The sequence below is a fragment of the Leuciscus leuciscus genome (assembly GCF_965113295.1).
Source record: "Leuciscus leuciscus genome assembly, chromosome: 16".
Lineage (NCBI taxonomy): Eukaryota > Metazoa > Chordata > Actinopteri > Cypriniformes > Leuciscidae > Leuciscus > Leuciscus leuciscus.
In genome coordinates, this window is record NC_138740.1 from 11002706 (window position 1) to 11029020 (window position 26315).

The 26315-nt window shown below is 41.5% G+C and overlaps 2 protein-coding genes and 1 long non-coding RNA gene across 4 annotated transcripts in view; 1 reads left to right on the plus strand and 2 right to left on the minus strand.

Moving 5' to 3' along the window:
- LOC309478015 overlaps nucleotides 1–26315 on the minus strand; it is a 375776-nt gene that overhangs the window by 289289 nt on the left and 60172 nt on the right. The gene's annotated exons all lie outside the window — the stretch shown is intronic.
- Nucleotides 4506–5103, plus strand: cmc4 (C-x(9)-C motif containing 4 homolog). The gene is made up of 2 exons (XM_082141515.1): nucleotides 4506–4665; nucleotides 4752–5103. Exons 1-2 carry the CDS (start codon nucleotides 4608–4610, stop codon nucleotides 4886–4888), a joined length of 195 nt encoding a protein of 64 aa, XP_081997641.1. The 5' UTR covers nucleotides 4506–4607; the 3' UTR covers nucleotides 4889–5103.
- On the minus strand, nucleotides 5256–14930 carry fundc2 (fun14 domain containing 2). Of its 2 annotated transcripts, none has more exons than XM_082141493.1 (5): nucleotides 14787–14908; nucleotides 13194–13341; nucleotides 13036–13111; nucleotides 12818–12946; nucleotides 5256–5956 (listed from the first exon to the last, which is right to left on the minus strand). In XM_082141493.1, exons 1-5 carry the CDS (start codon nucleotides 14797–14799, stop codon nucleotides 5879–5881), a joined length of 444 nt encoding a protein of 147 aa, XP_081997619.1. In that variant the 5' UTR covers nucleotides 14800–14908; the 3' UTR covers nucleotides 5256–5878. The 2 variants fall into 2 exon arrangements, with proteins under 2 accessions (XP_081997619.1, XP_081997618.1); XM_082141492.1 differs by lacking the exon at nucleotides 5256–5956 and adding an exon at nucleotides 6024–6197 and having other exon boundaries at nucleotides 14787–14930.

The window sequence follows — 26315 nt, forward strand, 5'->3', positions numbered from 1 at the left end:
ATTTAACAGAGTAGCATGATGGTTTGTCATGCAGTGCCGTCTGGTCTGAGGGCTCAAAGGTTACCCACATTCAACAGAGTTCTCCTGCCTTGCCCTACACAGACTGAGAAATCTCTGGATTCTTTTGACAATATAATGGTAGAAGGTGAAAGACACAAATTATTTGCAATCTTGCATTTCGAAATAAATTTTTTTTATTGTTTGACAATTCTCTCATGACATTTGGCACAACGTGATGAGCCATGACCCATCTTTGCTTTTACACTCGATCACGATCCCCTCGCCTATCTATCTATCCGTCTGTCTGTGTGTGTCTGTCTGTCTATGTGTCTGTCTGTGTGTGTGTCTGTTAACCACATATCTCTCGAACCGTTCGTCCGATGGATTTCAAACTTGACAGGTGTCTCGCTACGTTCACGAGTAAGTGCAGTGCCAAGTTTGACGTTGTTTGGATGAGAAATGCTAAAGATATCGTTAAATATATCATTTTTAAAAGGTTGTGGTTTAAAAATAAACATTCTGACATTAGAGGGTTGTATCGGTCAAAGAAGCCCCAAGAAGGTTGTGGTTTAAAAATAAACATTCTGACATAAACACTCAGTCAGCTACACTGTTTACTTCTGAATATTATATCTATCTATAAATTACGGAAACGTCTTTCTGTCTGTGTGTGAGTGTGTGTTATTCGCATATCTCTCGAACCGTTAGTCCGATGGATTTCAAATTTGACAGGTGTCTTGCATGAGTAAGTGCAGTGCCAAGTTTGATGTTGTTTGGATTAGAAATGCAAAATATATTGTTAAATATATATCGATAAAAGAAGCACACACTGGCTTTTGCCGCTCTAGCCGCTGGCCATTCCCCCTCTCACACACACACTGAGTGAGCACAGCCCAGGACCAGAGACAGAGAGGGTCGAAGAAAGCAGCAGAGCTTAAGTAGCGTTTTTTCGGAGTTCACTGTGTAGCCTGCTCCCTGAATCGTGTAGTTCAATTTTCCACATTTATTGTATGTCATTATGTCAGTATCAGTATTTGCTTTCTACCATGTACAAATAAAAATGTCACTGAACTTTTGCTGTGTAATTGTAACAATGAGCACTCAAACTCACCAAACCAACAATTACTAAAAACACACACAAAAACTGATTTTGCACGGGCACGACGCGCTTATTCATTTGTGGATGTTAACTGAATCTGTAAGTCAGCTATGCTGTTTACTTCTGAATATTATATTTCATTCTGGTGCGCTAAACGTTATCGCTACTGCTTAATAGTGCCATGTTTGACGTTGTTTGGATGAGAAATGCAAAAGATATCGTTAAATATATAATTTTTAGAAGGTTGTGGTTTAAAAATAAACATTCTGACATTAGAGGGTTGTATCGGTCAAAGAAGCCCCAAGAAGGTTGTGGTTTAAAAATAAACATTCTGACATAAACACTCAGTCAGCTACACTGTTTACTTCTGAATATTATAGTTTGGTTCCAAAACGTGATAAATCCATTTTGATTAATTTGAGTAAAAATGTGTTTTCTTTACCAAGAAAGTGGCAAGATGAAAACCACTATTTTCTGTTTAAAACTTTCACATATAAGTTATAATAACATAAAAAATTCAAATCCAGATTTAGATTTTCAAAGATTTATTATAAAAACTGATTATTTCCCCCCAAAAATGCAATAAATTCATGACACTTTTTTTTCAAAATGCAATTAATCCATTGAATCAATATAAAAGTAATTTTTTATCATATTGAAACTGTTGAAATCAGCCGTCGCTAAGAAATATCTCCTGAACTTTTTTGACGGCGATCAGCTCACAAAAACTGATTTTGCACGGGTACTTTGCACTGCTCCCTGAATCAACGCGCTTATTCATTTGTGGATGTAAACTGAATCTATAACTCAGCTATGCTGTTTACTTCTGAATATTATATTTCATTCTGGTGCGCTTAACGTTATCGCTACTGCAAATGCTATTCACCAACTAAACATATCCTTTTCAATGCGTTCACAGTCTCTTTCACGGGCATCATTTGTAGTTGCCTATTCACAAACTGTTTGCTCAAGCATAGCGTTTTCTCGGAGTTCACGTTGTGCTTTCTACCATGCACAAATAAAAATGTCACTGAACTTTTGCTGTGTAATTGTAACAATGTGCACTCAAACACACCAAACCAACAATTACTAAAAACACACTTAAAAACTGATTTTGCACGGGCATTTTGCACTAGTATTAATCAATTCACCTGCTTATTGTGGACTGTTTCAAAAGAGTTTAATTTGGATAGATCATCTTTTCACTTTTGTTTAGCCTCTGTCCCAACTTTTTTGGAGTGTGTTGCAGCCATTAAAATCTAAATTTTCTTATATTTACTAAATACATTTAAGAAGGTCAGTGAAAACTTTGAAAATCCTTGTAGTTTTGTCAGTTAAATAAATCATATTCATGATTTTATTGCATTTTACAAAATGTCCCAACTTTTCTGGATTTGGGGTTGTATGTTTTGTTAAATGGTGTTTAATATAAACAAATAATAATAGATATTTTTAGAGGTTTGACTCATTGTCCTTAAACTTTTTATAATAAACACCACTGAAATAACCATTTTGAGAATATTAATTGGGAATTGATTTGGATTTATAATAAAAAACACTGTGTTAACAACAACAAAGTTAGTGATCTTGTAAAACTGATCTTTCTGAACCCTGTGCATTCTGTAACATTCGTGCGGAAAAGAGACTGTCATTCCACGTCATATTAATATACCAAGCATTATTCTCCTGGTTAGACAAGGATGTCCAGTTTCCCCTTACCTATTCCTAATTGCAACACAGTTCCTTAGCACACATATCAATAGTAGTCCTTTAAATGGTATCACACTTTGTGTGGATAAGCCCACTTCTAAATGAATTAATGAGGTTTTAATAAAAAATAAATAAAAATTATGGAAAAATAAGTCTCATTATATGAGAAAATCTGTAATATTAAACTTTTGTAGTAATGGTGGTCTGAATTTTATTGATTTTGATTCCCTCAACAATACATTTAAAATGAATTGGCTGAATCAATACCTAGCCAAACCATCGTCTAATTGGAATGTTTTCCTCAACTTGTTTTTTCACAACTTGGTGGCATTCATTTTCTCTTAATGTGTAATTATGATATATCCATGCTCCCTATCAAACTCTCCAACTTTCATCATCAGGTTCTCTTAGCATGGGCTCTAATTTATAAACATCAACTTTTTACCACAGGGATATTTGGAACAATAAGAACATCTTATTCAAGAATAAATCTCTGTTTTATGATAATTGGTTCAGTAATGGTTAATTTTTGGTGGAGCAGTTGTTTAATAAGCAAGGTCTTTTGTTCAGATACTCAGAATTTCTTTCCAAATAATAAATACCAATAACCCCAAAATAATTTGCTACAATGGGAGCTATTCCTTCTGGTTTATGTATGCTTTTTAAAAACTGTAAATACTCTTCAGTACTGCATCCTTTCCTAAACCTTCCTGTTGGTCAAATCTGTTTTTCTGAGTCGAAAGCTAAAAACGATCAAATAAGATCTTTATTTTTTAAGAATTTGATTTCTGTTCCAGCTGTAATTTCCTTTTGGAATAATTTGTTTGTTAACCTTAATTGGAAAAAAATCACAGCAGAAATTCTTTCTCACAAATAAAGTGAAAGAAATTACCTTTAAGCTCACTATCATGTTAAGAAATGTATACAAAGATAAAGCTGACGTTGAGCTAACATGCTCTTTTTGTTTAAAATCTGATGAAACAGTGGTTCACTTATTTTGGTCATGTCACTACACTCAGAAGCTTTGGAATGATATTGGTGTATTTGTCAAGTTTGAGATGTTGGCAGGCTTTTCAATACAAATGAGAAACATTATATTTGGGTATTTTGATTCAGACTCTACAAACGAACATATCTGTTTTGTTATAAAAAAATTTTTTAAATCCTAAGCAAATTTTACATTCACAAATGCAAATTTTCAAACTGTAAACCGGTCTTCTCTGTCTTCTTAAAATAAATGGAAAATTATTTCAATGTGATTTCAGTATTAATAAGAAAGCTATAAGGACTGTTAGGATTTGCTCTGCCTTTGATCTCTTCATGTGAACATTTTTATGTGATGTAGTCCCATGGCCCCCTCTCTCTTTTGTATTTATTTATTTTTATTTTAGCTGTTGTCTCCTTTATTATTGTTATGGATGTATGCTTTATTCTTTTGTATGTTCCCGATCTCTGCAATAATAATAAAATAAAATAAACATTATTCTCCTGACGTCTGAAGAAGGAAATTTTACAGCTCATTCAGTCAAACTGACGGATAATGATTATTTGTAGCGCAACCTTATGATTTGAAATTAATTTGAGCCTTTTTGAGTGATATTTCCCCAAACCGGAAGTGCCGCCCATAATCTAAAACGCAGTTGGCTCGTTAGAAAAAAAGTTCGATAGGCTCTTGTTTTCCAACCGGAAGAAATACAGTTGCAAAGTCAGCGGCACGTCGGTGTTTACTAGTGTTTGACGGATTTAACTGGAATTATTCCTCAAAACTGGAGCTTGGTTGTTCATATCCTAAAATAAGATGTCACAGAAAGATCCTTGTCAAAAACAGGCTTGTGCCATACAGAAATGTTTACAAGGTAGCAATGTTAACCTTGCTATGCATAAATATCGCATGCTGTTGATTTGAAGCATTTAACCATTTTGTGACTTGTATTTTTAACAGCCAACAAATACATTGAAAGGCGTTGTGAGGATGTGATTCGAGACATGAGGAAGTGTTGCGAAGTCCATGAAAACTCTGTCTGCTGCTCTGGATTTGCCAAGGAACACATCAAAGACATAAAGACATTAATTCAATAGAAGGATATTAAGCACGTGTGTATATTTGCTGCAAGAGATCAATGTAGACTTTCAAGGACATGTGAAATACATAATTATCAGACTATGTAATTTTGTGGATTTAATCAGTGAGCTGCCTTTGGCTGTCACTATTTATTCAACCTAGTAGTACAATATTAATATTGTTTATTAATTTAACATCTAGAGTCCATCAGAGTAAATTTCTTTTTTATATATGTTTATAGTTCATTTCATATTTTATTTAAGTGACACTGAACACCAGTTGGTCAAGTTACTATTTCCTCAAGTTTGAAAATACAGCAGGGATTTCTATAATTAGTCACATGAAACTCAGATCACAAAATCAAAAAGAAACTGGAATATCATATCACGATGTGGTAAGCATTAGCTGTAATTTGGCAAAATAGAGATGGATTTCATAAATAACAGCAATACAAAGAAGAGAAAAAAAGGCAAACCTGCATTGTTTAAAACCTGATTGTCAATTTACATTTTAACATTTCTGCCATTATCAGTTAAAATTGCAACTTTTATAGACCCTTGGTAATGTCCCGATTTATTACAAAAATAGCTCTCAAGTTTGTACAGTTAAATGCACTTAGCTCAGCAACCATATTTCTGCAAGTTTAGATATGGATTTTAACTGGGGCAATTTCAAATGTTGCAACTATTTGCATAAACCGACTTTTAAGTCATTTTTCATAAATTGATTGTTCCAAACTAATACAGAAAATTTTTCAAATAAATAAATTTAACAGGTGTTAAGTACAAACTAAAAAAACAGTGTACATTCAAAAACTGTCTGAAACCATACATTCTAGCCAGCTTAAATGTTTTCTTATGAACACATAACCTATTAAATAGAGAACTAATAAGTGTTGAGTTAAATACAAGCTGTGAGTTAAATACAAGCTGCAATATCAGACAGAAGCTGTAATTTGCTGTATACATAGTTAGAAGACATCCTCAGAGTATAAGATGAGAGAGCTCCTATGAAGCCAGGCCAAGCAGAAATCCTCCAGCAAAGCCCCCTGTGAGAACAATGTTCTTCTTGACAAATACCTGCACCTATATGGAAAGAGAAAATTGGACGTAATTCAACTCAAGGGCTGTAAATCAATGACAAAAAGCATTAAGGGATGGTCACACATTACACTTTTTGTTACATTGACTTCCATTCTTTTTATGCATGTGAACATGGGACACAGAAAACACAAGCTCAAGTTTGGTAAACTCTGACCTGCGAATTCGTATCACATGAAGACGTGTGACTAAAAGGAGATCGATACATCATGGCGTGACTTCTTAGCTGAATAAAAAAAATAAAAATAAACAGCAAACCTTAAAGGTGGTATCAGTGATTTCAGGCCCAAAAATATTATCACATTCATCTAATCTTTCCTAACGATCCGCTAGCTGCCCGCCCCATAGCATGTCTCTGTAGGCAGCCTAGGCTCTGAGATCTGCACACAAAAACAAATGGTTTAGCCAAACACTCAAAACCAAAACAAATAGTGTTCCAACCAATCACTGACAGGGGGAGGGTGTTGTGAGGTTTTGAGCCAGCTTTTTCTTCAGCTCTGACTTCGCGTGCAGCCGTGCACGAGCACAAAACCTCACAGCACCCTCCCCCTGTCGGTGATTGGTTGGAACACTATTTGTTTTGGTTTTGAGTGTTTGGCTAAACCATTTGTTTTTTTGTGCAGATCTCAGAGCCTAGGCTGCCTACAGAGACGCGGTTTTTTGACGGCATGCTTATGGGGCGGGCAGCTAGCGGATCGTTAGGAAAGATTAGATGAATGTGATAAAAATATTTTTGGGCCTGAAATCACTGATACCACCTTTAAAGCTGCCGGTTTGTAGTTTTCCAGTAAAATTGAATACAGTGGGCTACACAAATATTGACACCCTTGGTAAAAATGAGCAAAACTGACTGTGAAAATTTGTTAGTCTTTCATTTAGAATATTCACTAAATCTAACCTTTAAAGGTGCCATGTGGATTGTCTGGCAAAAAAATCAAGTCATACTCCACATTCCATACCAGATGGGGGCAGTATACCTCCATAAAGTGAATTGGTCTACTCTAGAGTAACAGACGAGAAACGGCATAGTCTCTATGCTCCGCCCCTACCTTCACAACAACCCTAGAGCCATAGCCGATAGAGGACGTTTTGCCTCCAGAGGAACGTTGGGTGATGTCAAGTGATTTTGAAACATGACATCTTCAAGCTACTCCCCTTCACCTTTACCAGTGAATATGTTCATATTCGTTTTGTTCATATTACATTTTGAGTTGTATATTCACATTGTTTGAATTAAATTAATTTGACAGACAGCATTCTGTCAACATCATTGGTCAACATCAGACAGCGCACGTGAACCGATCATCTCTACTATAGCAGAGAATGTCTAATATGGCGAGAAGTTTCACTCTCACTACACTTCCGGCTTCTGAACTGGTTGCAGTTCCACTCTGATTCCATATGAGGGCGCTCACAGGACGAGTGCAGAATGAATGGAGGTCAATGGCGGTATACCCCTCAAAATCCACTTTTCTCAGGATATAATTTTTTGTCTAGTAATTTGAATGTTGTATTCGAAAGGAGATGCAAAGAAATTACACATTGCTGGGTGTTAGATTTTTTAGAGTCACTTATTTGATTTAAAAAAGTCTTTCAAAATGTCAATGACGTCAGAATGCTGACGTCATTAGCAGAATGCTAGCGTGTTATGGGCAACAACAACTCAACCTGTAAGAAATCAAAACGACATAAGTACTCGTTCATTCAACTTTCGACCTAAAACCCATGTTGAACTTGCAAAATCTACAATCACATCTGAGATTTCTCAACGGCAATCGGGTGAAAGAGACAAATTTAGCCGTCTAGCCCCATTGACTCCCATTCATTTTGCACTCATGGCGAGCGCCCCCAGTGGAACTCTGGTGGTACTACAACCAAAATTCGGTACAATAGGGCTTGGACAGGCTCTCCGTAGACGGGCTCTGACTATAGTAAAAAAAACACGAACACTGTTGAAAGATACAGTAGGCTACAAATGACCTGTTCGCGCCACAAATTGTTCTCCGTCCTTAGCGACCGAGTCATTGAATGTGAAACAGCCGGCTGCTGTCGTCAGCGAGCAGCAATATTCAGACAACGAGGGCGCGCGCGCCGCGTTGATACCTCCGTTTCAGTTTCTCGAACCCGCGCAGTGCGGCGGTCAGAACACGGAGACCATTCTGCCCCTAGCTATGCGTGCGAAAGCATGGGAAGCGATGCCGGGCGTGTCAGAATGGGTGCTGAACGTTGTAAAACAGGGCTATGCGCTGCAGTTCGCTCGCCGTCCCCCGCGCTTTCGAGCCCGGACTGTGACGAGCGGTGCTTTTCTTATCTGATTTGATTTGTGCTTCAGAGCGCGGTTTTTTTCCCTGCAGCGGGTGGTGGTGGTAGGGGTCTCTTGCCCATACCTGTCAAGTTTTGGATTTGAAAATAAGGGAAATCCCCCTCCCTCCCCCTCCCCAATATATTATAGCCTAAATGAAAACACAAAATGGTGTATATGAAGAGCATTTATTTAAAGGCTTATTTGCATATTTTCTGTTCATTGCTTGTCTTTACATTTACAATTTATTTTCAATCCACACAATTTTTTCTTTTTTCATACTGCTTTTCTTTTACAGTTTTTCATTTCACATAGCCTAACTTTTCTTTACTCTTTTAGTGAGTTATTGTACAAATTTGTTGCAGACTTTGCATTCACGGTATTTACATGAGGGTTTTGTTTTTTGGCAGGAGTGCCTTCCGTCTTTTTTTTTTCTTTTTTTTTTAACGAACTTTATTATGAACAATGCACAGGATAATAGGTACAGAGAACACTACAAATACTGTGCGTGCCATTCCGTCTCTGTAGCGTCCATCATCCGTCTCTGTTTTTTTTCCGCGTTGTCACCATAGACTGTAAGGGTTGTCACTCATCATCTGACCTCAGACACTAACCTCGCGACAACTGCCACCTACAGCACCTGTAGTAGGCTACTGCAGGTGGCAGTTATAGCGAGGCTACTGACAGACTCAGATTAGGAATGTTTTTTTGTTTTTTTTTACTCCGTCCGGGCCCGTAGCTATTATTATTTTTAATAAGGTTAAAAACCGGGAGATTTACGGGAAAATACTAATACGGGAGGACGGCGGGAAAGAAGGGTAAAATACGGGACTTTCCCGGCCAAAACGGGATACTTGACAGGTATGCTCTTGCCAAGGGCTTCAGCCATCCTTCCGCTCTCTTCCCTGAATTAAAATGAAGTAGTGGGCTGTACTTCCACACGATTGACATCAGGTTCAAGTACGCCCACAAGCCGTGCGAGTTATTCGTGTATTGCAGGTTGGCTGGTGGTTATGTTGCCCGCATACCGCCTCCCATGGCCGAAACTGGTATTACGACACCTGTCGGGCCGTGGCTAGTAATGCTAATGAAGGTTGATATCTCTGCAGCACTATAACTTGACATTTTTTTAATGACATCATCGCCCTTATTTCTTCTCATTCTTTTGATGCGTGTAGCTCATTTTTTTTGATATTTTTACCTCAATTTTTACACATTGCACCTTTAATTGAATATACATTTTAAATGTTGAATAAATTAAAAGAAAATCTCTAAAACATGTGCCAAAATGATTGACATCCCTACAAATTCTAATGAGTAGAAATCTAACTGAAGTATATTCCTATTCATGTGGTATGTTTTTAAGTTCACCTCAGTGATCAGCAACACTCAAGTGATAAGTCATGACTTCCTGTTTAACTGGGCTCTATGAAGTGACAAGGGCCAAATTCCTAAAGTCATCCATAACTATGGGAAAGACCCGAGAATACAGTAATGATTTGTGACAAAAGATTGTTTAGCTGCACAAATAAAAAATGGCTATGAGATAATAGTTTAAATGTTAGAAGACTCATTACCACTATCTGGGCAATTATTAAGTAGTTTAAATCAACTGGAGATGGTAACAATCTACCTGGAAGTAGGGCTGCGCGCACGATATTAAAGAAAAATGTAATATGCCATAACTTGTTAAATAATGCAATATGTGATATGATAATGCTTTAAGTATGTAAAATAAATAAATTATATTTAAATATATTTAAAAACTGAAAATGATATAACCAACATAACCTACATGTTTCACATTCTTTTTGTGAGAAGAAAGCATCCCTACAACATAAAGTGAACAGCAGTGTTTTACTGTAGCATTACATTAAAAGTAAGCGTCATTTTAACGTCACAGTGAACCAGGGGGTTTAGGGTTTCAGGTAGGCCTACATTAGGTTTGTTTAACAACATAAATGTATTAAATGTAAAAATAAAACACTGCTTAGTCTTCACTGTATGAATTAAATATATACAGATTCTTATTAAATCTACAAAAGTTATTTAGTCAAGAGCATTGAGTGATTTTCTCTTTGTCTTTTGCTCTTTGATTAACATTAAGCACACAGACGGAATTTAGGTTTACTAGGCTGCTGTCACTTTAAGAGCTGCACAGAACCAACATATTGTTACATGCATGCTTTTTTTCTCAACTGTTTACTCTACTTAAGACGTAACCAACCGTGTTACGTGAATACTCACCAAGATGGGGATTTTGACTTAATTCTGTGTCTATTTGGCCATATAAGCTGCGGAAGAGAACTGAACTGTCCGAGAGCTGGCTTTCTGTGCACGAGTACATCCCTTATTGCATTTAAAAACATTAAGCATGTCACATGTATGTAACAGTCATGTGTCCAGTCTACTCTCTGCTGTCTGTGTCGACCTAAAACTTGTGACTTTTTGTAATCTTTTGGACTATTAAAATCATGCCGTTATCACAAGCCACTTGCATATTTTCCAGATAACAGCAGAAAGAACTTAAATTCATCAACACCCCCGAAAATTTGCACACTCCTAACCACTTCTTGGGTCCACATTTGACATTACATATGAGATTGCTTGTTTCTGCTGCTTTTTTGCCCGTGTTTTGATCTGGAGATACTGTACTCATTCAGGAGATGCGTAATAGCGCCCCCACCTTATAACAATGATAACACGGAAAGCAGTAAAATCTCCTCAATGGCAGGGAGCGTTTTCTCGTAAAAGACGAGATAACTAGTCAATGGTGGTGAAAGACTTGATAAAACTATTTTATTGTTCTGTTTAATACTTTAATTTGGCAGTCAACCAATCATGAATTCAAATAGAACGGTCTATGCAAATGTGACGTTGTGAAATGTCCGTGCTCAGTTTTCAAGTCATCCAATGTAAGTCGCAAAGCAATGTGCTGCATTAGCTGTTGGATCACAGGAGTTTATCCGAATTAGACATGTGCCGGTATTCGGTAATGCGATAAATCGCGGTAATGAATATGCACGATATTGTTACTGCGGGCACTTCAAAATACCGTGAAAAATAATAGAACAGAATTCATATTTATGGAACATGCATTAGCTTATTTTCCATCAACCGCTTAAACAAACACTGCGTATATGCTGTGCGAAACACGTGCGCACTCTGATGTAAACAATCCCCACATGTAGAAGCACTGTGTGCATGTGGCGCAGTGCGCACTCTAGTCTAATGTATTGAATCCTCTCATGGAGAAGAAGCACGGCGGATGGAGGAACGCTGCCGACGATTTATCCCCCTTCTAAAAGCAGGGCTGTCAACTCTACGCATTCAGCGTGAGACTCACGCAATTTACACTTTTCACACGCTCTCGCGCCACACATCCATTTTCTCACGCAGAGAAAAATCACGCCGCAAAGAGGACACTGACAGACTAGACAGAGCAGGTTACTTATGATATGAAAACAATTCTCAGCTCTCATGTTCTGTCCATTTTATTACGAAATTCAGACAATAAATACCGTTTTGGTGCTTGTAAATGTGACGTGACCGATCACTGTAGCGCCTAAGTAAACCGATCATGTTACTTTTTATTTAAAGATACAGTACAACTTACCAAAAGGTATTTATGCCTTATACATAATATCGATCAATCAGTGTTTTTCAAGCACAGAAAGAGGTCAATAAAACTGCAGGTGAACAATTATGTCACAGAACGTTACATTTACCTCAGGAAAGCCATTTAATGACCAACACGTTAGTTGACTAGAAAAAAATGCTATAGAGAGAAGTATTTTGCTAAATATGTGCACTATATTACATTTGTATTATATTTTTACTTGTGTCATAATTGTTATTATAATGAAAACCAAATTATATTTAATTTAATTTGTTAATTTTTAACCTTTAATAATACCAGCTGACAGGGCTCTCTATGTTTACAGCATTATGTGAGATATATTTTTTAGGGCTGTCAGTTAAACGCGTTATTAACGGCGTTAAAGGAGAACTCCGGTGAATTTTTAAGTTAATCTTGATCGTTTTACCTTTGTGAGTACTGTCTAGAGAAAAAAAAACGAACCGGATCGGTGGTTGCAACGCGGAGCTGTTACAGTTAATGCCCAGAGCTCCCATTCAGCTAAAACGGCAGTTTTGGGGGCATAAACCTAAAGAGTGTCTTTGTGCCTCTTAACAGACACAAAATGCAATTAAAATGTCTGTCCAACATGAACAGGGCCCTTACATGACAACAAGATGCGTTTAGCAACTTAGCCATTGTTTAAACTCACCTAAATAGTGTTTTAGACGGCTAGCTGTAGTCTCGCGCTGAAGTCCCGTGGGAACTCAGTAGTAGCTTTAAGCTTTAAAAAAACTCACTATTTGCTTTAAGAAAATGCTGACTAATTTAATGTGGATTTTGCTAATGTTGTCATGCACATTACTGACAAATTCTCATTGTCCCCCCCAATGGTCATGGTCATGGTCATGGTCATGGTCCCACCCACACCCACACCCCCACATACTAAAATGTAGTATTTTCTTACCTCGTTAAATTTTGTTCTTATTTCTTTAGGGGGCTTGTCTGAATTTAGCTTCAGTTGCTTCTTGGCCATATTCACATCATGCTCAACTCTTTTCCAGTCTACTTTAATGTAGCCTGTGTGATGAGCAATCTGAAAGTACATTTGAAGATTATACAAGTTATACGGTGCTTAAACAGTCAAAACCACAATTATGATTTTTTTTTTTTTTTACGATTTACCTGGAGCAAAAAGAAGCCACCACCTACAGCTGATGCTGCAAGCTTCCCAACTTTCTGAAACAAGTACCCTGCACACCTGAAAGACACACAGGAGTCTGTGGTTTGTTTATACTGTACTCAGTGCTTTAATGCACATCACTGTTCATATAATGACTTACCAGCCAGTCACTCCTCCAATGGCCAACTGTGTTGCAACAGAGTACTTCTCAGCAGCTGGTCCAGATTGATTTTTGCCAAACATTTTGTTCCACCACCTTTGTTTCTTCACATGCTCTGCCAATTCCATGACATCAAAGGTTTCAGTGTCTGTCAGAAAACAGTAATGTGCATTCAGCATATTTAAATCTGGATGCAAACCACATGTTTAATATCCCAGAAAAAGCTCTTTCATCATAGTGGCCCCCACATTGAGACAACTGTTTAACAAATAGGTATTTTTCTAATGTTTTAAAGACATGATAAATACACCATAATTCACTTTTCTAAGAAATAGCAGTAAAAGATTATATAAAACTACTTTGTAAGGTTTTCCTTTAAAGAATAGTATTTCATTTTATGAGACTTTTTCTTAATATTATGATCAGTTGGATCATCCTGACATTTTTTTTTTACTTTATGCCCCAATAAAAATATCAAAATGTATTTTAAAATTGAAATGAAAAAATATTCAAGTCACTGCGTGTACAGCCTTGTTTCTAACATCTTGTGTCATACACAGAACAGCACAGAAAGCAACTTTCAATAAACATAGGCCTAAAGGCTACTTTCATTTTCTATTCTGGGTAGAAACTGACTAATACAAAACAAGGTCGAGGAGAAAGGCAGTTAGAAAACCCTGAAAAACTCAACCATATTAACTGCACTGCTTTTGTTCTCCATCCAGGTGGGATAATACACTTAGTGTAAAGGAGCTACCAGAGGGAACTGTGGGAAGTCAGCGTCTTTACGTGACTGTAGCCTTGGCCAAAGAAGTGACCTTGCTGGACTTCAGACATAAGCCAGACACAAATAGCACACCACTGCAGCCAATATACTGACAGACCACAGTATCACTTTCAGACAGATTTGAAGTAAAGAGACACGTTTAAATCGAATCTGCAGTGCAATGAAGTTGAACTATAAAACCAACAAGTTTAACTTGTCATGACTTGGCACATTCACACCAATACTAATACAAAGCCTAAACGTTTCTTCTTTGACAGCATTAATCTTCAGAATCTGTTTTATAATTTTTTGGAGCTTGTTTAATTCAATCTGTCAAGCAAATGTTTCTCTGTCCTTGACTGGACGATTTCAAACAGACTTTTGGGAGGTATAGCCTATATTTTGCTGTTTTTGTAGACACATTCAGAGCTTCTCTTAAAACCTCATGTAGCTAAAGGGCTAGAGAGGCGTGTGGTTAATATGACTCATACCACAAACATTAATTGGTTTTGCATGAGACTTTTAGGCCTTGGCTAGTGTTAAGATAACGAGCGTCTTTCTATGCTTTAAAGGTGATATAATTGTGATATAACTCTCGTCATCGTTTAAACTGTTTCTATACGCGTTTAAAATGGGTTTTAATGTAAGTTGTACTATACTGAAGGACGTGTGTTCATATGAGTTACGCATGTTCTCGTAATGTAGCAGATCTGAAGATCGTTTCGTGAGGACTATTTTTTGCTATAATGTCAAACAGAAAAAATAAGTAGTGTACAGCCTTAAATTTGTATAAAGTGATAGAAAAAAGAAAGACAGTACATACATACCCTTTTCAGACATCCTGCGTTTTCTTCTTCTTCTTCTTCTTCTTCTTCTTCTTCTTGTTTATTGGTGGGTCGCTCTTTTGGAACATTACGGCCACCTACTGCACTGTAGTAGGAACGTCATTCCCATGAGCGTGGAGTGAGACAGGCCTGCTGCTTAAAGGGATAGTTCACCCATGACCTCAAAAATTACAATTTGCTATTACAGTTTTTTTCAATTGCTAACAAGCATTGTTCAATACTGAAACCACATTTTCAAAAATCTTCACACATTCAGCGACACACAAGTGTATACGGACCAAACTGTGAATCATTTTTCATTGCTTTCAGACAAAATGCATTCAGTCACCACATTTTTCTAAATCCACAAACACTTTTGTCATTCATACTCCACAAACTGCAAAAAAACGATATATTTGCTGGTTATTTTTTATATATGCTAACACATTGCTTTCAAAACTGATAAAAGCACATTCAAATCAGAATGATGGCAAATTTCAAGCATTTCTGCAGTAATTATTTTGAAATATAGAAAATCTTAGCAGAAAATGAAATAATAATCATTCCAAGCTAATTGCAATTTCAGCTCAAAGCCAACCCAGGTGTCCTGCTTTAATCTCATTACCATGTTTTAGTAAAAGGGGATAGCTTGGAACTGATTTTGTTTGGAAATATGGATCACAGAAGACAGGTTGGTGGGGAAAGAGGAGTGGTACCGAGGGAGAGTGCGTGGAGGACAAAGGAGAGGAAGTCCAAGAGCGGTGATATCTGATGAAATAAGGGCCACAATTATTGACTATGTTGTGAACCATGGTCTCACTTTGAAAGAGGCCGGTCTAAGGGTGCAACCAAATCTGCACCGCTCAACAGTTGCGTCAATAGTACGAATTTTCCAGCAAAACAACAGGTGAGATGATACATATTACAGTACAATACAATATGTCTAAATTTTGAAACCTACAATACAGTAATTGTTGTGTTTTAGGATCCAAAGGTTGCCTCAGAGAGGAGGGAGAGGCAAAATCTTTTCAGATGTGCAAGAAATTGCCATTGTTGACATGGTAATTGCTAGCCTGACGTCGTCATACCCAAATTCTAGTCAGAATATGGGTCTGATACTGCTCCACTGGGCTGTGATTATCATAGACAGTATATAAACTGGACACATGCGACCCCATAGGTTTCAACGGAGAAAAGTGAAGTCAATTAGAAGCTCTCACTTCCTGATGGCTGACCGTACTGCGCAGACTCAAACTGAGCTTGACGACGTAGATGTGACGTGAGCAACCCGTCTGTCTTCTAGTAGCTGTGCCAAGAGAAATCTGAATCATTCCCTTCCGAAACTTGCAGAGACGGAGAGTGTGAGTAGGAGGTGTCCATGAGCTAGGAGCAGGAGCAACTTTTGCTAAGTATTCTGATTAATTACTTTCTCATTTTGCCTCCACGTCCCCCCGAGAGCTTCTCCTCCTGTCCATATGGTAATTTCTCTACTGTGCGACAGAGAGTCGCGTGGTTATGACGCAATCATTAGCCTATTTTTACAAAAACTGCATCTACGGGTCCATAACGTAAGATACAAGGTAATGGAGCCTTTTATACATTTTCGTGTTTCTTTATAAATGAATAATGGACAAATGGAGTATTTAAATGCCTCAGATGTAAAGTTATTCGCTGTCAAAGTGACGCCAAAATGAATGGGAATCAATGGCATGCTAACAGCAGGTGGGGGTCCGCTAATCAATGGCGGTGCCCGGAGAAGCTTCAATGTTTTCCGAAACTCTGCCCCCCGGTGATTATGGGGCATGTTTCAACCTAACCAGGAAAGAAAATGCCTCTGCACTCAATTGGATAGACCTACAACCAATCAGAGCAACGGAGTAAGTGACATATGTTCTACATTAAGCTTTCCTATCGACAAATGATCGCGGTTCTCTATTCCTCTTTTAAAATTAATGCGCTGTCGATATCTTCTATAACAGACGCGATGGCGGAATCTACACATCTCAATTCTCCAACGGCAGTCATTTTTGTTGTAAACGAATTCAACCCAAGCGCTCTTTGGTGACGTGGATGATTACGTTACTGTTGATCATCTGTCCATCATTGTATAAAGCCCGCCCAGACAATTTGATTGGTCCGAACAGCTCTGGTTCGAGTATAGTTTCTCCACAACGGATCAAGTCCAGACCGAACTTCCCGACCTAAAATGTCATCCAGGCTAGGTAATTGCCAACAATGCAATAAAACTACGGGAAATTCGGGATAGAGTGCTGGCAGACAATATCACTTTTGGAAATGGTCAGCACAATGACAATTGCCAGAGTCCTAGAGAAACATAAAATATGGATGAAGCAATCGTACACTGTACCCTTTGAGAAAAACGGTGAACGAGTGAAAGAACTCCGGTATCAGTATGTCCAGGTAAGATGTCTGTTCAGTAACCAAACAGGGTACATACACATGTAGTTATGCATAATGTAAATTACTGTAAAACTGTCTGTAATTTAGAGGGTAATGGAGATGGAAGCCAGCCGAACTCTACATACTTTTATCTTTGTAGATGAAGCTGAAGCTGGATTCAACTTGGCAAAAACACGACGCAGGGGATTGAGGGGAAGAAATGTGATTGGACTGAGAGCAACCGTGGATGTTGCAAGCCAGAGAGGAGCTAACATCACGATGTCTGCAGCACTGTCCAATGATGGTTTGCTGTTACACAAACCAACTCATTGGCCCCTACAATACAGAGAGGCTTATTTCTTTTCTGAATGACCCGCATAATCAACTTGTGCCAGCAGAGGAGAGAAGGCGAGGGGCATCAAACTGCCCTACCTTCGTTGGTGTGTGGGATAATGTGGCATTCCACCACTCTGCTGCAGTCACAGACTGGTTTGCTGCACATCCCAGGATGTCAGTATTATTCCTGCCTCCATACTCCCCCTTCTTAAACCCCTTAGAGTTTTTTCTCTGCATGGAGGTGGAAGGTTTATGATCACCATCCACATGACCAGATGACTACTGGAGGCAATGATTGTGGGGAGTGGAGACATTTCTCCTGAAGACTGCCAGGGTTGGATTAGACATTCCAGAAGATGCTTTACAAGATGCATTGCCAGAGAAGACATCCGATGTGATGTTAATGAGAACTTGTGGCCTAATGCAAGAGAGAGGGAGGACTAGAACCTTCACAGGACTTTACAATGAGTGATTAGACTACATGTGGTGTTGTTGTTTTTTGCCCTGGAATTTCAGGATTTTTTTTTTCCACCTATTTACAGTATTTTCACAAATAAAGTACTATATTCAAAGAAAACGTACTCGGTTACTAACGTAACCTCGGTTCTCTCTAGAAGAGGGAACGAGTACTGCGTAAGATATCTTACGCTAGGGGAAAATCCTTTTTCCGCGAGATATTGAAGCCAAAAATTATCCTTAATTTTGTAATAATGCAAAACGCGTTGCGGCAGCATGCAGACATAGGCGAGGCAGCTCGCGCGCCTATTGGCTGCTCTGCGGCAACTGCAGCAGCCTATCGAGCGAGGCCTGGCGTGACGCCAGACCCAATCAGGGCACTTCGCGCCCGCTGCGTCACGTCCCGCCGAAATGGGCGTGGTCTAGGCCTATAAATACCGCTCGCAGGCAGCTATTATCTGGTTTTTCATCATCGAAACAACCAGAGCGTGTGCATGCACGGCAAGATACGCAGTACTCGTTCCCTCTTCTAGAGAGAACCGAGGTTACGTTAGTAACCGAGTACGTTCTCTTACGAGAGGTCTCTCGTACTGCGTAAAATATCTTACGCTAGGGGACCCAATGCAAAACGCCGTGCATGCTGAGATCTGACACCAAAGACCCAAGGGCGAAAGCCCGGGGTACATATAGTGCACAATCACTCAGGGAACTCACAGGGAGTCCGGGAAGAGGGAGGGGCGAAGCCGCACTCTTCCACATATGGCAGCGTCGCTGAGACGCGAATTTCATACAGACAGGGCGGGGTACGGCCTGAACTGATGGGGGAATGTGGGTCTTACACAGTCTGCCCAGGCACATCTCGTGCTGCTACTTTTTACTGTCGAACATTGAGCTGTGCTCAGTAGACGCAGCATTCTGAGCTGATAGCATCAGGTCAGATAATACTGGTAAACTTAGACCGACAGCAGCCTGGCCTGCAAGGCGGGAACCTCTAGGTTATAAAACCTTATAAATGTAGACGGGGAGGCCCAGCCTGCCGCCATACAAATATCTTGCAAGGCAATCCCACTTGACCAGGCCCACGAAGAGGCCATGCCTCTCGTGGAGTGCGCTCTGACACCCAACGGGCACTGCATGCCCTTGGAGGCGTATGCCAGCGCTATAGCATCAACTATCCATCTGGATAGGCTGTTTCGACGCGGCTAGTCCCTTAGAACGCCCGCTAAATGAAACAAAGAGCTGCTCCGTCTGTCTGAAAACAGACGAGCGAGACACATAAGCTCGTAATGCCCTGACTGGGCAAAGGAGGCTCGCGTCTCTTTCCTCATCAGGGACCGGTAGGGCTGACAGGGAGATAACCTGCGCCCTAAACGGTGTGTTGAGGGATTTTGGAACATAACCGTGCTTAGGTTTGAGTATAACTTTTGAGTCATTAGGCCCAAACTCCATGCACGCCGCGCTCACAGAGAGCGCGTGTAGATCCCCTATGCGCTTCACTGAAGCGAGAGCCAGCAAAAACACTGTCTTGAAAGACAGGTGTTTCAAATCAATTGACTGTAAAGGCTCAAATGGCGCACCTTTCATGGCTTCCAGAACCGTAGAAAGGTCCCATACGGGGACTGAGGGAGGTCTGGGAGGATTCAGTCTCTTAGCCCCTCTAAGGAAGCGGATGACTAAATCGTTCCTTCCTATTGACTGACCAAGCGTTGTTCCTGAGAACGCTGCTATAGCCGCCACATTAACTTTGAGCGTGGAGGGGGCCCTGCCCTCATCCAACAGCTCTTGTAGGAAGGAAAACACCTCCGTCACACCACAGTCTGTGGGTGACACACCACGGGCTGTGCACCAGCCCGAAAACACTGACCATTTCGAGGAGTAGAGCCGTCTCGTAGACGGAGCTCTAGCCTGCGTGATCGTGTTTAATACTCCTTTAGGGAGTCCAACATGTACCCGTTGATGGCCCAGACATGAACGGACCATAGTTCCGGGTAAGGATGCCAGATCGAGCCGTGGGCCTGTGAGAGGAGGTCTCTCCTCACTGGTACTGGCCACGGGGCAGTACTTGCTAACTGCATCACGACTGGGAACCAAGGTTGGTTTTTCCAGAACGGTGCCACCAGCAATACTGAGCATCCTTCTTCCCTGATCCGTTCTATCACCTGAGGCAGGAGAGAGACGGGGGGAAAAGCATAGAGCGGGCGGCGGGGCCACACATGGGCCAGCGCGTTCCTGCTCTTGGAGAAAAATTCCGGACAGTGAGCGTTTTCTTGAGACGCAAACAGGTCTACTTCCGCTCTGCCTGAATTTCTTCCACAGCAGTTGGACTGTCTGTGGGTCATTTCAAGGCAGTTTATGTGCAGGAGCTTTTCCCGTTCCGACCACTGGCCGAAGAACGGTCTGCCCTCGAGCAGCGCTCCCCATCCCGAGGTGGACGCGTCCGTGGACACCACTTTCACCCTCGAGGAAGTCCCCAGGCTTACACCTGATTGGTACCAGTCGTTCGCTCTCCAAGGTTTCAGAGCTGTGACGCACTTCTGATTGACCCTGAGGCGAAGCGAACCGGATGCCCACGCTCTGCGTGGGACTCGCGCTTTCAGCCAAAACTGCAGCGGGCGCATGCGGAGCAGGCCCAGCTGGAGCACTGATGATGCTGAGGCCATGAGACCTAGCATCTTCTGAAATTTCTTGAGCGGGACAGACGCGCCGCAGCGAAACGAGTTCGCTGTGCGTTGAATGTCTACCGCGCGCTGTGGTGATAGTCGCGCTATCATGGACAGCGAGTCCAATTCTGTGCCCAGGAAAGATATCTTCTGACTGGGTGACAGAGAGCTCTTCGCCCAATTGACACTGAGACCCAAATCCTCGAGGTGATCGAGTAAAATGGTTGTGTGTTCTATGAGCACTGCGCGAGATTGCGCTAGAATCAGCCAATCGTCCAAATAGTTCAGTACTCGCATGCCGCTCATTCTGAGGGGTGCGAGCGCCGCATCCATGCACTTCGTAAATGTACGGGGTGCCAGGGACAAACCGAACGGCAGGACTGTGTACTGATATGCCTGGCCCTTGAAGGCGAATCTCAAATATCGCCTGTGACGTGACGCTATCTGTATTTGAAAAATACGCGTCTTTCAGATCTATTGACACAAACCAATCTCCTTGGCGAATCTGCACAAGGATTTGTCTGGTCGTGAGCATCCTGAACTGTCGCTTCACAAGCACTTTGTTCAGTTGCCTTAGATCTAATATGGGTCTGAGACCCCCGTCTTTTTTCGGTACCAGGAAGTATCTGCTGTATAGCCCTTCTTCGCTCTGAACTTGAGAGAGAGGCTCTATGGCCCCTTTGCTCAATAGTTTCGCCACTTCGGCTCGAAGTAAATGTGCTACTTCTGTTTTTACCGTGGTCTCGACGCGCGCCACATAGCGGCGAGGGCGTCGGCGAAACTGTAGCGAATAGCCTCTTTTTATAATGTAATGCTCGCTCAGCGATGGAGAGGCTTCGGCGTGCTGTAACACAAGCGTCGCGCTCGTGACATTTGAGGCATGGGGCGCGCTGATAACAGCGGGCAGATTGCCCGCGCTCGACTCCTCTGCGGTGGTCAACCGCGAGGGGGAGGGCTGGGCGGTTCCCGTAGGAACTGTCATGTCTATGTGTGGATGTGGGCGCGGGACCGCGGGCACATTTATCACACTGAAAGCATCGTTCGCTTGAGCGAAGCGAATGCACGTTGGTTTCGTTTTTACAGAAACCGTGAGACATGCATAACGTGGTGTTAGTGGGCACATTCACCATGTTTGAAGCGCAATCGATCTGAGTCGATTCATGTGCGCGAGCCCTGTGTGACGGGCTGTGCTTGTGTGTAGAGATGGGCACTGGGCAGTGGGCATTCTTTCTACACATAAAGCACCATCGGCCGTGGCCGGGACACCAGAAAAATTCACACTTATGGGATTTATCTGGGTAGCCGTAAAAACGGCATTTGTGTGCAGGCAAGCGGGTGACAGAACCGACTTGTTTACTGCAGGATACACTGGAACAGTCACATTTACTGGAACTGAACGAGCGAGAAGTTGCCATAGAAACAGAGAGCGTCAACATGCTGGCGTTTATTGCAGGCCTGCGTGCATTACAACAGGCTTGTTCACTGCAATATTGACATTTCCAGTCGCCTGAATTCCAGAGGGGAATGGGAAATGTATAGGAAAAAGGAGGTTGGTCCGTCCGCAGCGGGACCAGAAAAACTAAATTTTTTCCTTACGCCAGTGACGCACGGAACACCATAGAAACGGTGTTTGGGTGCAGGCGAACGGGTTGTACACACGCTCGTTGGCTGCAAAATACACATCTGCAGTCGCCTTTTCAGGGAACTGACAGAGCGAGCATTGACGGCATAATTTTATCTGCCGGTAGACCCGGGGATCGAACGCGGGTCTCTCGCGTGCAAAAACCTGAGAGTCTGCCACTGGGCCACAGGGGGAGACACATTGTAACTCAGTTAGCGCGAGTATTATAAGAGAGCGTCAACGTGCTGGCGTTTGTTTGCAGGCATGCGTGTACTACAACAGGCTTGCTCACTGCAATACTGACATTTCCAGTCGCCCGAACTTCAGAGGGGAATGAGAAATGTACGAGAAAGAGGAGGTCGGTCCGTCCGCGGGGGGACCAGAAACGCTCTTTTCTCCTTTCGCCAGTGACGCACGGAAACCATAGAAACGGTGTTTGGGTGCAGGCGAGCGGGTTGTGCAACGCGCTCGTTGGCTGCAAAATGCACATCTGCAGTCGCTTTTCAGGGAACTGACAGAGCGAAGCATTGGCGGCATAATTTTAACTGCCGCTAGACCGGGATTCGAACTCCGGTCTCTCGTGAGTAAAACCAATGATTCCGCCACTGAGCCACAGGGGGGAACACAAAGGTTTTCGGATGCACGAGCATATAAGAGCGCCACAAGCTTTCTTCGGCGTATGCTTGCAGGCGCGCTTGTATTAAAACAGGCTCGCCTGCTGCAATATTGATATTTCCAGTCGCATGATCAGGGAACTGGGAAATGTATGAGAAATTGAAGGTCAGTCCATCCTCGGAGGGACTAAAAACACACCTTTCTCCTTTCGCCGGTGAGTGACGCATGAATGGGGCGCAGAAGGCAGGGTAGCTTTCTTATAACGTAAAGAAAAACTAACCCCGACCGTCCGCTTCCAGCCTCCCTTGTGAGCGGCGCAGTTTGCGCGGCTTAAACAGAGGGAGAGAGAAAGCTAGCCCCGTGACCGCCCGCTCCTGACATCCTCTGGGGGGGGGGGGGGTGCGGAGGAGCAGTCTCGGAGAAGGATGCCAGGTGAGTCCTCAGAGTCACCATAGGCAGTAACTAGCTCGCAGTGAGGGCAGTCGCCGTCAGCGAGCGCGAGAGCTGCGTGATCAGGAAAAGGGGCGTCTTGAAAAAGACGCCCAGCTCTTTTAGTGCAATGGGAGTGTGTGTCGCGTCGGCGAGCACACACACATACATAAACACAGTAGCAGAGAAAGGATATAACGCCGGATAGCGCAGCAGGAAGGCAAGGAATGCGGCGCGGCCAGCGACTTCAGTGACTCGTCCCGCTGAAGGTGCTCTCTTTCAGACGGCGCGGCTTCTTATCCAGCTCCAGCGATGCGTGTGCTTCGCTTGAAGGATGAAAAATCAGATAATAGCTGCCTGCGAGCGGTATTTATAGGCCTAGACCACGCCCATTTCGGCGGGATATGACGCAGCGGGCGCGAAGTGCCCTGATTGGGTCTGGCGTCACGCCAGGCCTCGCTCGATAGGCTGCTGCAGTTGCCGCAGAACAGCCAATAGGCGCGCAAGCTGCCTCGCCTATGTCTGCATGCTGCCGCAACGCGTTTTGCATTATTACAAAATTAAGGATAATTTTTGGCTTCAATATCTCGCGGAAAAAGGATTTTCCCCTAGCGTAAGATATCTTACGCAGTACGAGAGACCTCTCGTAAGAGAACAAATGATTTCTGATTCATTCTTGTTACATACGTATGTTTAGTACATTCAATAAATTAAAAATCTGTCATTCTATAATGAAATCCTGTTTATGTGAAAATTTATTCAAAAACTTTAAAAATAAAAGTTCATCATTTATGTAATGCTCCCTGTTGCTAGTGTTTTTTTATGTCAGTGTGTTATGAGTGACATGCATGTTTTCTGAATGAGAATTTGTTGCCAGTGATTGGTGGAACAAGCTTATTTTGAGACATGTATGAAGTGTTTTGTTGGTCTGAGTGAGTTTTGGAGGTTAGATTAACTGTTTGGCCAAAATTAATGTTGGTAATGCAGACTGTATGAAGAATTTTGAAAATGTGGTTTCAGTATTGAACAATGCTTGTTAGCAATTGAAAAAAACTGTAACTGGCCATCCAAGATGTACGTGTCTTTTTACCTGTAGATGACTTTTAACATTATTACCTGTAATCCACAGCCTCGGCAAACGGTCCTGAGCGCGTTCTGGCGTAGAACCTTGAAGCGCTGCATTGTGTTCAGGGTTTGAAGTTAACTTTTTCACTCACCGGCCAATTTGGCTACTAAATTTAGTAGTTACCGGCCATTCAGAACTTTTACTAGCCAAAAAGAAAGCAAGCATTTATTCTATATTATTCTGAAATCATTATTTGCAGTAGATAAGTGTGGAGTCTGGTATTACCACAAATCTGTGTTCAGGATAGATCATACCGAAGGCCCAATGAATGGAGAATGGAATACATTATCTGGGACCTTCCGATTTATGACTATAACTGACTTAGCAAGGTGATGTTTTGTGACTATAAAAAAAATACACTTTTTGTTATGATCAAGTAGGACTTAAAGGTAAATAGTTCACCCTGCATCCTCTGTCTAAAATCAGAACTGACGAGTTTGTGTCGGTGAGCGCATGACTGAATAATGCCGGGTCCCTTAATGAACAAATATTTGAAAGTATGGGATACCCAGAATAATCAATTATCTAAATCAATACATAACAAATATTTATGATTTGTTCCTAAATGGAAACACAATCTAAATTTAATAATCATTTGAAATTGGAGTCAGATTAAGCGTGGAGCTAAAGTAAAATTGAAACTAAATTCTAAACATTAAAGGGATACTTCACCTCTGGAAAGATGAATGTGTATTTAAAATAGGTCATTTATGTAGAAGAAATGTGAAATTATTTTTGAATTTGGAGCTTTCTAGACTGAGAAAAGCCAGAAAATGTATTTTTGGCTTATGTGGATGAAAGACAACAACTCCCAGAATGCACTTGCTTCGGTGCCCTAGGAGGCCACTCCCAAGCCACGCCTACCGGTTAGAGAGCGCACTTGAAAACAAGAGGCTAGGCTACTAGTGAGACTCCGTGACAAGTTTGCCCGGTATTTCGAGATCGCCCAAAATGTCCGGGATTCGGCTTTTGCGGTCTACAGTCGCCATTCATTATGTTTAGCAGGACGAGGCTGAGGGGCGCGGGAGAACGGCGCGAGGTCGGTGGAGTGATTACTGAGACGCACCGATCTCGTATCTCTCACGGAGGAGCGGGAATTTTCTTGGCAATGTTAAAACGCACATCAACCGATCACTTGTTTAGCGTTCATGTAAACACTACATTCAGATTCACCAATCGGAATGAATTCAGTTAGATTGAAACAAAAGGTGTGCATGTAAACAATGAATGGCGACTGCAGAAACCAAAAGCCGAATCCCGGACATTTTGGACGATCTCGTCCAACGTAAAAAGAGGATGGTAACCCCTAATACTCAGCTTTCTCCTACTACTCAGCTTTCTCCACAGAACAACAGCCTGCTAGCTTCCAAAGAAAGACGGCTGATACTATGTGTACATTCTGTGAGTGAGATCCCACCCTCTATGGGCGGGTTGAGAATATGCGGGACAGCCCCTCCTACTGGCTGTAGTCTTTAGCCTTTGGCCAAAAAATCCTCCGATGACCAAAATGACGATTTTTGCATCATCGGATGATTTTTTCCAGACAAAAAATACATAAATCTCTCATCTCAGGGGGATATGATGGTAGAAAGCACGGTAATTTGAAAATACTACAGGTTTTCTACTAATACAAAGCTTAATGCTAAATCCTGAAGTATCCCTTTAAAGGACAAGTTTGGTATTTTACACTTAAAGCCCTGTTTACAGATCGTATCTGATGAAATAGAACGGTTAAGATTAAAATTTGGACACATGCTCCTGTCCCGAGAATTTTAGGTTTATTTCGCTTTTGTGGACCTATTTTGCCAAACGCGTCACACCCGTGATTCTTCCGTTGAGAGCTTGAATAATAGACACTCCAGCCCAGTTGGTGGCGATAATGTACCTTT

Excerpts from the sequence above, each read along its gene's own strand:
- cmc4 (XM_082141515.1), top strand. The coding sequence starts at position 4,608 with ATGTCACAGAAAGATCCTTGTCAAAAACAGGCTTGTGCCATACAGAAA. Across the intron at positions 4,666-4,751 it reads CATACAGAAATGTTTACAAG|CCAACAAATACATTGAAAGG; the intron begins GTAGCAATGTTA and ends TATTTTTAACAG.
- fundc2 (XM_082141492.1), bottom strand. Across the intron at positions 13,112-13,193 it reads ATTGGAGGAGTGACTGGCTG|GTGTGCAGGGTACTTGTTTC; the intron begins GTAAGTCATTAT and ends TGTGTCTTTCAG. Across the intron at positions 6,198-12,817 it reads TAAGAACAAAATTTAACGAG|CTAAGAAGTCACGCCATGAT; the intron begins GTAAGAAAATAC and ends TTTTTTATTCAG.